General features: G+C 46.5%; 1 protein-coding gene across 1 annotated transcript in view; it reads left to right on the top strand.

Annotated features, from left to right (window-relative positions):
* MINDY4 (MINDY lysine 48 deubiquitinase 4) overlaps positions 1–12500 on the top strand; it is a 100755-nt gene that overhangs the window by 136 nt on the left and 88119 nt on the right. The window contains exons 2-4 of the mRNA XM_007466106.1: positions 6215–6222; positions 6269–6388; positions 9784–10019. Of these exons, the coding sequence (XP_007466168.1) occupies positions 6215–6222; positions 6269–6388; positions 9784–10019 (364 nt within the window). The remainder of the gene's footprint in view (positions 1–6214; positions 6223–6268; positions 6389–9783; positions 10020–12500) is intronic.

Here is a 12500-nt window from a genome sequence, read left to right on the forward strand (position 1 = left end):
TCTCCGGCAGGAAGGTACGTGGCGCCGCCCTCACAGCCCTGGGAAGTTGCTCAATTTTGGGGGTGGAACAGTCTGGAGGCACCCCTGCAACCTCTGCACCTTCGGGGAGGGAGCCCTTCCCCTGCCCGCTGCCTACCCTAGAGATGCCCGATGCAAGCGCCACCTTCCCGGGCCTGGGGAACTACCTTTCCCAGGAGCCATTTCTGTCCCGGTGCACTTCCCGCAAAGCGGGGCAGGACCGCGGCCGTCCTTCCGGGCGTCTCCCTCCAGGGCGCGCGAACCAGGGGCCTGGGCCCTGCCCGTTTTCCTAAAGTTCACGAGGCTCTGGGAGCCCAGCAGGCCGGCCTTGCCGCCGGGCTCCATAACCAGTCCCAAGGCTTACGTCCCACTAGGAAAGAACTTCCCCCCAAAGAAAATCCAAAGGGCTAAAAAAAGTTCTTGCCAGTCAAACCCTTTAGTCCTGTTCATCAGCGGGAAGTTCAATCGTTGAGGTCGTTTTGTTTTTAAGTTCTCCTGTTGTCTTGTCCCAGGAGAGTCTTCAGAGAACTCAGAAGTTGGGGAGGTCCTTGGCTCCCACCTGCCCTGACAGTGGAGATGAGGGCAGGCTGGGGAAGAGGTCACTGGGGGTCACTGTGTGTGGGTTTGTAGGGAAGGCACCCACTGCTGACCCAGGCTGACCACCTGCTAAGTGTTTGGTGTCCTCCTGGTGTCATGTTGGGCGGGGACGACGGGCTCTTGTCTGTCATTAAAAGACACACGCAGCCAAAATAAACAGTGTTTTGAATGGGGGAAAGGGAAGGGCTTTGGAGGGAACAGTTCAGATAGACGCTATTAATTACCAGCTCAAGCTGGAGTACCTTACTCACTGCCTTGGTTTCCTTATCTGTAACAGAGGAATAATAAGACCTACTCTTGGCAGATTTGTAATGAGGATTAATAGTAATGTACGGGCAGGTCCCAGCCACTGTATCTGGCACATAGTTGGCATTCAGCATTGTCTCCTCCTCCATCTCTGATGTGCACCTGTTTTGAAAGTGTCTTTCTTTGCTTTTTGAAAATGTATTTTTATTTAAAATGCAGTGTGGCCTCACTGTACCTGCTCTGTTTTTATGGCTAATTGACCTGCCATCACCTAGTCCTGGCTACACAAGGGGATATCAGTGATACACCCCGTGAGGCTGACCACGGCCATCGTTTCTTTTAAGTCTGGGCTACCAAGCAAAACTCTCTGAGAGTTTTCCTCATGCCTATCCTTTCTCAAGTACAAACGAAATCCAGAGACCTCACCTGATATCCAAGGCTCCCCTGAAGCTTGACCTCACCTTACCAGCCCAATCTCATTTCCAGCTTCTCTCACATGCTTTCTTTTCCCTGTTCCACCCATGGCCCATCCCAAGTTCCATTTCCTTCAAGATGTCTCAGGTAACTGCGGCTGAAATAACTGACTCATTTGTCTGTGGTTTGCTCATCGGTGCTCGTGTGATAGTTTATACATCTGCCTGTCTCACCCACTAGACAGGTCCACAGAGCTGACACCTGAACTGGGCGGAACCTTGGCAGTCGTCTGGTTCACTTGGTCTCCCCTCCTTCCTACTTTTCATCGGGGCACACTAAAGCCCCGAGAGGAGAAAGGAGTTGCCCACAGTCTTTCAGAAAGTCATGGAGAGCTGGAACTGCAGCTCAAGTTGGCTGCTTTGCTCATCACCTTCTGCTCCAGGGCAGAGACTGTGTACTCCCCTCAGGGCTTGGCACAAGGCAGGTACCGAGCAGTTCTAACCAAGAGTGTGCCCATCGTGGTGCAAGGTACTTTCTAGATGCCTGTTTATCTTCTCAAATCCTCATAACAGTCCTGAAAGAGGTATAATCATTCCCTTTCACGAAAGACTGTGATCAGACAGGTGAAGAAACTTGCCCAGGGTGAGCAGGTCAGATCATGTCACTCCTCTGTCCAAAACCCTCCATGCGCTTCCTTTTGCAATTAGAGTAAAAGCCCAGGGAAGGCCTCACCAGGGCCTACCAGGCTCCCCATGACGTGGCTGCCGGCTCCCCCTCGAACCTCACCTTCCACCACTCCTCCTCTACCCTCCAGCCTACTTTGTACCTAGCGACACTGGCCTCCTCCAAGCGTGATCCCCCTGCAGGGAGAATCATGACAGTCTCCTGGCAATGGCAGGGTCCACCAAGGTGACTCTTCTGGTGCCCTAGCCTTCTAGGCCTCCCTCTGTCGTGCCCCAGCCTCCCTCTCCTGCAGGGACCTGTCCCATCTGACCTTTGACACTCCTTCCAGGTGGTCATGCCCTAGGCTTGTTTCCATAATCTCAGTTCCAAGCATCCCATCGTCCCTCACTTCCAGCTCACCCCCATCAGCAGCCCGATATAAACTATTCTTCAGCCTCACTCCCATCTCCATTCCACTGTTCCTGCCAACTTTTCACCATTCCTCAGCCCTCTGTGACCTCTCCTCACGTCTTACCTGCCCGTCATTGTAATCACGCCCTCAACGCCACGCTCAACTCCTTTGCCTGTCTCTCCCTTCGTTATACTCCTCTGATGTTAAAAATTCAGCTTGGTCTACTCTGTGCCTGCACTGCAGGGCTGATTGGGGCTGGGGGAAAACACACCACCGTGTTGATGGTTTCATGCCAAATTCATGGCCACTCACCCCTGTGATGCCTCAGGGATGCCTGCCCATCTGCTTATACCTCTATAGCCCGTTCACTCTCTCAAATCTTGGCCGACCATTTCACACATCTCTCTCCTCAAGTTCCAAAGTCCCCTCCCGCTCTAATTTCACTGAGAAAATAGAAGCAGCCTTGAGAAAACTCCAGCACGCCCTACCACCACAGTAACTAACCTTCCTGGGCCTGAACTATTCGCCCCTGCCTCCTGTTCTCAGGAATGAATTCTCCGTCTTCCTGGGTAAGGCCAACCCCTCCCTGTGTGCCTGTCCCCTCTTGTGTGTTCCAGGACACTGGTGCAGTTATCATCATCTCTCTGTATTGTATCATACATTTTGCTTTCTCTACTGGGTTAGTCTTATCAACATTTATATGTGCTCCTACCAATTCCATCTTGACCCCGAAGACCCTCCAGCTACTAGTCTCTTTCTCCTTTATAGCAGAACCCATGAAAGGGCTCTGTGTGTTCTGATTCTAATTCTTCTCCCTGTTTTCTCAAACCCACTTTAATCAGCCTTTTGTCCCCGTCACTCCATGAAAACAACTCTTGTCAAGTTCACCAATGACTTCTGATTTTCAGTCCTTACACTTACTGATCTAACAGTTGTGTTTGACTCAGTTGATTATGCCTTTCTTGGCAACTCATTCCCCTTAGCTTCTGGAGATCACCCCCTCCTGGTTTTCCTTCTATACCTTCTCAGGTTCCTGGCAAGTCCCCCCTGGCTTCCTGAGCTGTGCATGCTGGTGGGCTTGAAGACTGAGTCTCTGGCCCCCTTCTCTTCTCCATTCATCTCCCAGCCACTTCCACCACTGTTGTGGGTTCCAATACCGTCGATATGCTGACTGACAGTTTCCAAATGTCTATCTCTATCCAAGAGCTCTCCTTGAACTCTTACATTCTTTCCAACTGCCTATGTTACATTTCCACTTGGATATCCAATAAACATCTCAACACGTTCAAAACTCAATTCCTGATTCCTTCACCTCCTGCAATTTTTCCCATTTCAGTAAGTAGCATCACTAACTGTCTGCTTGCTTGGACCAAAACGTTTGGAACCATTCCTGGCTTTTTTTCCTTTTTGTGCACCCTGCATGCTGTCCGTCAGTAAATCTGTAGGCTTTCCCATCAGAGCACTTAAAGAATGTAGCTACTTATTCCCACTTCTGCTACAACCACCCTGGTCCAAGTTACCTCCATCTTTCATGTGAGTTGTTCAGTAGCCTTCTAATCTTAATATGTAATCCCCTATCTCATACAGTCTGTTCTCAACCTAGCAGCCAAGTGATCCTTTGCAAATATAAGTTAGTTCAGGATGCTCCCTTTTTCAAATCCTCCAGGAGCCTTTCCATTTTACAAAAGCCGACAAGACCTTTCCTTAGCAAGCTCTGGGCAACCTCTCTGACCTCATTTCCTGACACTTTTCCCTAGTTACATGGCTCTAGCTGTACTGGCCTCCTTGTAGCTGCCACAGGGCTTTTGCCCTTGTAGAACACTACCCACAAGTGTCTGCACAATCTGCTCCCTTAGTTCCCTCATGTCTTGACTCTAATGTCACTTAATCATGAAGCTTTTCCTGATCACCTTTTATAAAGTAGCAACCCTTCCCTGCACCCCCTCCTGGCCCTCTCTGTTTCCTGACTCTGCTGTATTTTTTTTCCCATAGGGTATTCTATTTGTTATCTTTTTCCTGATAGTAGGTGAGCTCTCTGAGGGCCAGGACTTTGGTCTGCTCACTCCTCTGCCTCTAGCAGATGAACGAGTGGACTAATGGTTTGTTCCTTTCATTTCACAGATGGGGAAACTTGAAGACAGGAGTGAGCACATGGATGATGCTCAGTAAATAGCTGACAATCTAAAATAGTGTCTCCCCTCTCTCTGTTTTCTCTGTCTTCATAGTAGAGCATATTAGCAGCTGGTGTACTGTACATTTACCCCTTTGTTTGTGGTTTGCTTCCCTAACAGAATGTCAGTTTCATGAGGGCAAGACTTGGTCATAATCCATCTATATCTCCTGCATCTAGAACAGAGCCTGGCACAGAGTAGGTGCACGACAAGTGTTTGTTGAATGAATGATGGGACCGATGACTGGCTGATTTCTGAGGGCATCCTTGTCCACTGCTCCAGTGGTTTTCAAATGCCAGTTTGCACCACAGTCCCAGGGAATTTGTTAAGTGTGCCAAGACTTGCTGATCTGAACTGCTGACAAACATCAGGAGTTACCCAGAAGAGAGCACATTATTATACAGGTTTCCACATCACTTTGGTGGGAAAGCCATGGTTAAGCCCCCATGAAATGCAGGTGCCTCTTGAGTCCCACCTCTCCTTCCGGCTGACTCTCCTTAATGGACCCAGGCACGTCCCTACCTTTTCCCCAACATTTCTTTCTGTTCCCCACCGCCCCCCTCCCAAGACTTCTTTTCATTCCTTTTGGTTCAAGGTTGTGTTCGTATGTCTTGTTTCACAAATTCTTCTTGTCCCAATTCATGGCAGGCAGCAGGTTTTGCCTTGTTTTCCCAGCACTGAGAGCCTCTGTAAAATTCTGAATACAAAGCCTAGGGGAGCCACTGAGGCCTGGCTAGCACTGGGGTCTAGATCCATCAGAAGCAAGGGGCTCCCTTAATGCCAGGCTGAGCTGTGTGTGAGGCATCTCCTCATCTTCCGCTATCTGGTTATCATTGCGTTCTGGGGAGGTGCGCAGGCCACAGCTGCTGTCGTTTTCAAATGAAGAAGCCAGGCTCTTAGGGGGATTAATGCTTCCCATGGCTGGCCTTCTGGGAGTTCAGGGCCGGATGATGGAAAGCGGCTGTGCTGGGGCACTGCAGATGCTTACCACGTGCTTCCTGTGAGTCTGGGTCCTCGCATCACTGCCTCGCAGCCTGGGATGGTCAGAACTCCCGCTCTGTGAGTCCACTGTGTTATGTTGGACAAATCGACCCTGGTGCCCCATCTGAAAGAAGAAGGAAATGAATATTGGCCTTTTGTTTATTTATTTATTTATTATTATTATTAGTTTTTGCGGTACGCGGGCCTCTCACTGCTGTGGCCCCTCCCGTTGCGGAGCACAGGCTCCGGACGCGCAGGCTCAGCGGCCACGGCTCACGGGCCCAGCCGCTCCGCGGCACGTGGGATCCTCTCGGACCGGGGCACGAACCCGCGTCCCCTGCATCGGCAGGCGGACTCTCAACCACTACGCCACCAGGGAAGCCCTCCTTTTGTTTGTTTTTAATGCTTCATATCCTGTGGCCCCAAATCTAGGCCAAACCCAGGGCTCCAGAGCCAGCCTCGGGCCAGACAGTTGCTACCCGGATTTCACTTTCCTTTTCTATAAAACGCGTTGACAACTTCAGCCTGAGCCCAGCCCACAGGGTGGCTGTAAGATTCGGAATAATAATTGTGAAGATGATATCAAGTGTAAAGGTTATATCAAAATAAATGCTTAAGTCAGTTTTTGGTCCTCCCAATATCCGGAGAGGAAGGCAGGAGAAGATGATCGTAAAGAACATCAACAGTCTTTTGTTTATCCTCTGCGTCAGAGCTCGGAAGGTTTTGATTTAAAATGGTAAAGAGTGATTCAGAGTTCTTCCCTCAGGGCTTAAAGAAGACGTGTGTGACCATGGACCAGGAACGCCCACGCTCTGATCTCAGCATAAACAGCAGAAACCATCTCCGAAAGGTTTTGCATCTTGAAGTTCTCTACAAGGAGAACAAGGTACATGCTTTTAACGTGTGGTACGGAGTTCTGGAACGGAATGTGGCAACGTGAAAAGCACTCATGAGCCCTGCCAGGTCATCTGAGACCAGTGGCCGGAGGCTTGCCATACATGCAGTCAGGGAGAAACAGACCAGGCTGAGCGCGGACAGATCCCAACTGTGTGTGTGGGGTTTCCAGCCTGAGTCGGCAGCACCCAACTGGCCTACCGCGCCGCGCATGCGTAGCTCTGGGGCGCATTTTGAACCTGAGCCAGCAACAGTTATTCCCGGTGCTCCCTCCTCCCCGCCATGAGGCTATTTTTAGTAAGACTGTACTTAGGCTAAAAATTTCCATTCTCTGCCTGCATATGGTTTTCCTTCTGCAGTTCTGAGTAACACCTTTTTCTTAAGGTCACTGTGACGTTTAATTCAGGCAGATGCAGGGCTTGGGTTCAGCTAACCCGGGTGCGTTGGAGTTGAGGTAGCAAATGGAACAGGCACCTCGGGGTGCTTCCCTGATCCCCCAGCCTCGATGCCCCCACTTTCTGTTACAGGCCTTCAGGGTACCCCTTATTTTTCCTTTGTTGTGCTTATTATGTTTATAATAGAATATTTGTACGGTGGTTTAATTAGGATCTGCCTTCCACACTACCTTGGACGCTGCAGGATGCTTTGTATCCCCATACTTGGCACGGGACTGATGACATAGTAAATAGTCAGTGTGTATTTATGAATGAATGAGCGAGTGAATGAATATACAGGAAGGAAGGAATGAAGCTACCGTTCTGAATTAATTGTCCTTTCTGTAAGAGGAGAGAATGTTATAATTTGATTCAAGAATGGGCTCTCCAGCAGATGCCTTGTGGGAGGGCATAGTGTCAGAGGTGGAAAGAACTTCGTGATCATGTCGTTCAGCATTTATCACAAGTGGCAGCCAGGTGAAGTCCTACCAGAGGCCCGGTAAAGACCTTCATCCTCTGGGTCCTGCAGTGACACTCGGGCCCCTCCATCTCCTGTAGACAGAAGACTGTTGGCCCAGGCAGCAGATACTCAGCAATCCTCCTCTGGCTGTCTTTTAAGGCAGGAGAGTAGACTGTACATTTTAGGAAGATTTTCCACAGAGAGTGAGACAGTTAAGCAGAAAATTCAATTAACCATTGCTGCACAGTGGAATTTTTATATAAATACATCTTTACCTAATTTCCCAGAAGCATCTTTGCTATTCAAGTTATTTTTATTTCTTCACTGTGGTGTAGTCTCCCTAAGGTAACTATTGTCTTAAGATACTTAAGATATTTTCATTAGGTCTTGATAGGTGCCCTGATAATTTGATTTATACAGTAGTTATTAGCTGTTATACAATGAATTGGAGCTTATATTTTACAGGAAAATATACTCATTCATCTGTCTAGGGCATTATAATTTTGACGTTCACTCAGCACAAAGCTAGAGTGATTCTGGGAAAGCCCTGCCAATTTAATGTTAATTCCAGTAACTTGTTTTTCCCTATTAAGTGTGCAGTAGATAAAATGCCTGTGTAAAATTGAGGTTTTGAAAAATGGTATCTAGATTTATATAAAGGCTGTATCTATTACGAGCAAAGTGATGTGAAAGGCCATAAAGTACAGTTCAGGTATTCAGGGCCCTAAATCTCTCGTATTGAAAGAAGAACAAGCAGGTTGAAATAATTATTTAACATTCCCTCCCCGCCACAACTCTCTTCCTTGTAAGTTTCATCTCGACTTAGGCAAAATAGCTTTTTGGGTCCCATTCTAAAAAAAATTAAACTCTCCCCTGATTTTGACTGCCTGATAATTCTGTTGAGTTTGATCATAACCCTGTGGGTCTTGGTCCCAGAGTTCTGCTGTGTAGGTCAAGGGAATAGAAAGGGGGAAACACTGGATACACCTGAGGGTTCCCTCTGTGCCAGGCTCTTTATCAGGCGCTTTACCACTCTGACTGCAAACTCACCACATGCCCCATGCCTGGCCGCAGTTCCAAAGAGCCAGGGTGTTACTGGGCAGGTGGGTTGCGGACTGACACATGGTCTAGCCCCTGAGGCCAGCCTGTGGATTGCTGCTTGGATAACTGTGTCTGTACAAATTACTTAGGAGGCTTTCTAAAAGAAATCAAGCTTCTAATCTTGGTGATTCTGGCTTAGTAAGACTCAGCGGGGCCTGAGTATCTGTCTTTTAAAAAAACTTCCAAAGGTAATATTTAGTGCTGTCAGGGTAGGGAAATACTGATGCCACTTATTTCCAAAACCTACTACTAAAGAGTTTCATTTTGGACTTCCCTGGTGGCATAGTGGTTAAGAATCCGCCTGCTAATGCAGGGGACACGGGCCCTGGTCCGGGAAGATTCCACGTGCTGCGGAGCAAGTAAGCTCGTGCACCACAACTACTGAGCCTGTGCTCTAGAGCCTGCGATCCACAACTGTTGAGCCCGTGTGCCTAGAGCCTGTGCTCCGCAACAAGAAAAGCCACTGCAGTGAGAATCCCGCGCACCACAACAAAGAGTAGCCCCTGCTCACCGCGACTAGAGAAAGCCCGCGTGCAGCAATGAAGGCCCAATGCAGCCATAAATAAATAAGTAAGTAAGTAAGTAAATTTATTTATTTATTTATTATTATTATTTTTTTTCGGTACGCGGGCCTCTCACTGTTGTGACCTCTCCCATTGCGGAGCACAGGCTCCGGACGCGCAGGCTCAGCGGCCATGGCTCACGGGCCCAGCCGCTCCGCGGCATGTGGGATCTTCCCGGACCGGGGCACGAACCCGCGTCCCCTGCATCGGCAGGCGGACTCTCAACCACTGCGCCACCAGGGAAGCCCAAGTAAATTTATTTTTAAAAAAAAGTTTCATTTTATCTTTTTTAAAGATTGGGGTGTAAGCTGAGTCAATCCTGACTGCCTCTCTATGCTCTTGTGCTAACTTTCTGCAGCGTTGTCTCTGTAATTCCTTATGCCCAGTGTTAAATGTAGAGTACATAAACTAAGAAATCATTCAGGTCCCAAATGTTTATAAAGTTGTAGGGTTAGCAATCATAAAGACTTAATTTTTTTTTTTAATAAAAGGATATATATTTTATAAAGTTACTCCCAGGAGAAAAAAACAAGAGGAAATTTGCTTGGGTATTCCTCTGTTCATATCACATTTTGTTGCAATTATTCATTGAATCTCCTGACTCATGCATTGGATGCTAGTTCTTTTAAGGTACTGATTTTTGTCTTCATCTGTGTTGCTACCTAACACAGTACCTGACATATAATAAGCAGTGAGTGAATGTTTGCTGAGAGAATGTATGGATGAGTAAGAAGTTGATAAACTATGTCAAAGAATTGTGATGGCTGTCTTTCCCACCTTTCCCCAAAGCTGTACGTAAAATTAATGATTTTTTTTCTTCTGATGATAGGCAAAGGGAAATTCTCTAAAAACAAACCTTGAACTTATCACCAGATATTTTCTGGATCACTTTGGAAATACTGGTAACAATTTTACTCAAGAAACACCAATCCCTGCACTCTCAAAACCAAAGAAAAGTAACAAATTACCATTGAGATGCTCAGAGACCATGCTGGTAAATATATATGACCTTGCAAGTGAAGATGCGAGTTGGAGAACATCATTGTCAGAAACAAGCAAAGCCAGGTACCTCTTCTCATTTATACTGTGGATTAGTTTCTTATTTCTGCTATAACAAATTACTGTAAACTCAGTGGCTGTAATAGGGTTCTCCAGAGAAACAAAACCAAAAGGAAACAATAGGGTATAAATGTGTATATGTATAAATATATATGTGCATAAATATATATTTAAATAAAGATATTTATTTTAAGGAATTGGTCCATGTGGTTGTAGGGCTGCCGAGTCTGAGATCTGTAGAGCAGACTGGCATTGTTGGAAGCTCAGGCAGGATTTCTGTGTTACAGTCTTGAGGCAGAATTACTTCTTTGGGAAACCTTTGTTTTTGCTCTTAAGATCTTCAACTGATTGAATGAGGCCCACCTGTATTATCTAGGGTGATGTCCTTTACTTAAAGTCAACTGATTGTAGATATTAATCACAATATGTTAATTAATCACAATATAAAAAATATCTTCACGGCAACATCTAGACTAGTGTTTGACCGAACAACTGGGCACCATAGCCTAGCCAAGCTGACATACAAAATTTAACCATCATGGTGTCCTAAAGCAACACCAATTTATTTATTTTACAGTTCTGAGGTCAGAAGTCCAAAATTGGTCTCACTGGGCTAATGGCAAGGTGTCAGTAGGGCTGGTTCTTTCCAGAAGCTTTGAGGGGAGAATCTGCTTCCTTTCATTCTTCAAGTTCTAGAGGCTGCCTGTATTCCTGGGTTTGTGGCTGCTTCCTCCATCTTCAAATCACATCACTACAACCCCTGCTTCTGTGTCACATCTCCTACTACTGACTCATCCTCCTGTCTCCCTCTAACAAGGACCCCTGTGATTGCGTTGGGCCCACACAGTCAATCTAGGATAATGTACCCATCTCAAGATTCTTAACATAATCATGTCTGCAAAGTCCCTTTCTTTTGCCATGTAAAGTAACATATTCACAGGTTCCAGGGACTAGGTTGTGAACATCTTCAGGAGGCCATCACTCAGCCTCCCATCCTCTGCATTTTCAGAATCCCTGTCATGGAGCACTGTTCTTTTCCTCTGGAAGCCATGGGAATGGACCACTTTGTGATGGAGGATACTGATGATTCAAAATGTTTAATTTAAATTCCATGATTCATAAGGTTTGGGGGCTTCCTTTGTTTGCATTTTCTTAAAAACAGGAGTAGAGAATTCTAAAAGGCCACTAAACACTGGAGCGATGGAGAAATCTGAAAAATAAGCCCTTTTGGTGGAACTCGGGAAGAAAATGAACTGGCATTCTTGATTGTACCTCTATTATTTGGAAAACAGTTACTGTTTTTCTTCCAACTTTATTGGTATAGAATTGACATACAGCACTGTATAAGTTTAAGTTATAGAACATACTGATTTGATTTATATATGCCGTGAAATGATAACTACAGTAAGTTTAGTGAACATCTATCATCTCACATAGATACAAGAGAAAAGAAAAAGAAAAAAATATTTTCCCTGTAATGAGAACTCTTAGGGTTTCCTCTCTTTTTTTTTTTTTTTTTTTGTGGTACGCGGGCCTCTCACTGCTGTGGCCTCTCCCGTTGCGGAGCACAGGCTCTGGACGCGTAGGCTCAGCGGCCACGGTTCACGGGCCCAGCCGCTCCGCGGCATGTGGGATCCTCCCGGACCGGGACACGAACCCGCGTCCCCTGCATCGGCAGGCGGACTCTCAACCACTGCACCACCAGGGAAGTCCCAGCATTTCCTCTCTTAACAGCTCTCATATATAACATACAGCAATGTTCATTATATTGATCATGTGGTACATTACATCCCTAGTGCTTATTTATCTTATAAGTGGAAGTTTACACCTTTGACCACCTTCATCCAATTCCCCCTCCACCTACCCCCTGCTTCTTATAACCACAAGTCTGAGCTCTTTTTCTATTTTTGTTTGTTTGTTTGTTTTTGAGGTATAAGTGACCTACGGCACTATGTTAATTTATGTTACACAGCATAGTGATTCGATATTTTATACATTACAAAACGATCATCACTGGAGAGCAGTTATGTTAAGTTACAACCTTAACACACTGCACGTCATCACCAATAGTGAGTCTAACTTCCTGGGAAAGGGTGTTTTCTTCCAGCTCTGTTGAAAAACATTTCCTTTCCTGAGGGTAGCCAAAGCTTAAGGTCTGGGTGTCAAGCTGCTAAAAGATGGGGAACACCAAAAAATTAACTCAGGGCTTAAGATGTGAAGGGAAATGAGGGTGGTATGAAAAAGATGATTCCTCCTTCAAATACACTTACTGCCTGGCTGGGGAATGAAATACTTCTGAACCGATAAAAAGCCAGCAATGCAGAGATTGAAGCTTCAGAGTTCCACCCAGTTACCCAAGCTACAAAATTGGGTGTTATCCTTGACTCCTCCTTGTTTATCATTTTTGCATCCCTTTGTGTCCTTAATGATGCTAGCTAGACTCTTACCCGCCTTTCTCTGTCTCGCAACAGCGGCCTCCATTCACAC

Source organism: Lipotes vexillifer, unplaced genomic scaffold (assembly GCF_000442215.2).
Source record: "Lipotes vexillifer unplaced genomic scaffold, Lipotes_vexillifer_v1.1 scaffold150, whole genome shotgun sequence".
In the NCBI taxonomy this organism is placed as follows: domain Eukaryota; kingdom Metazoa; phylum Chordata; class Mammalia; order Artiodactyla; family Lipotidae; genus Lipotes; species Lipotes vexillifer.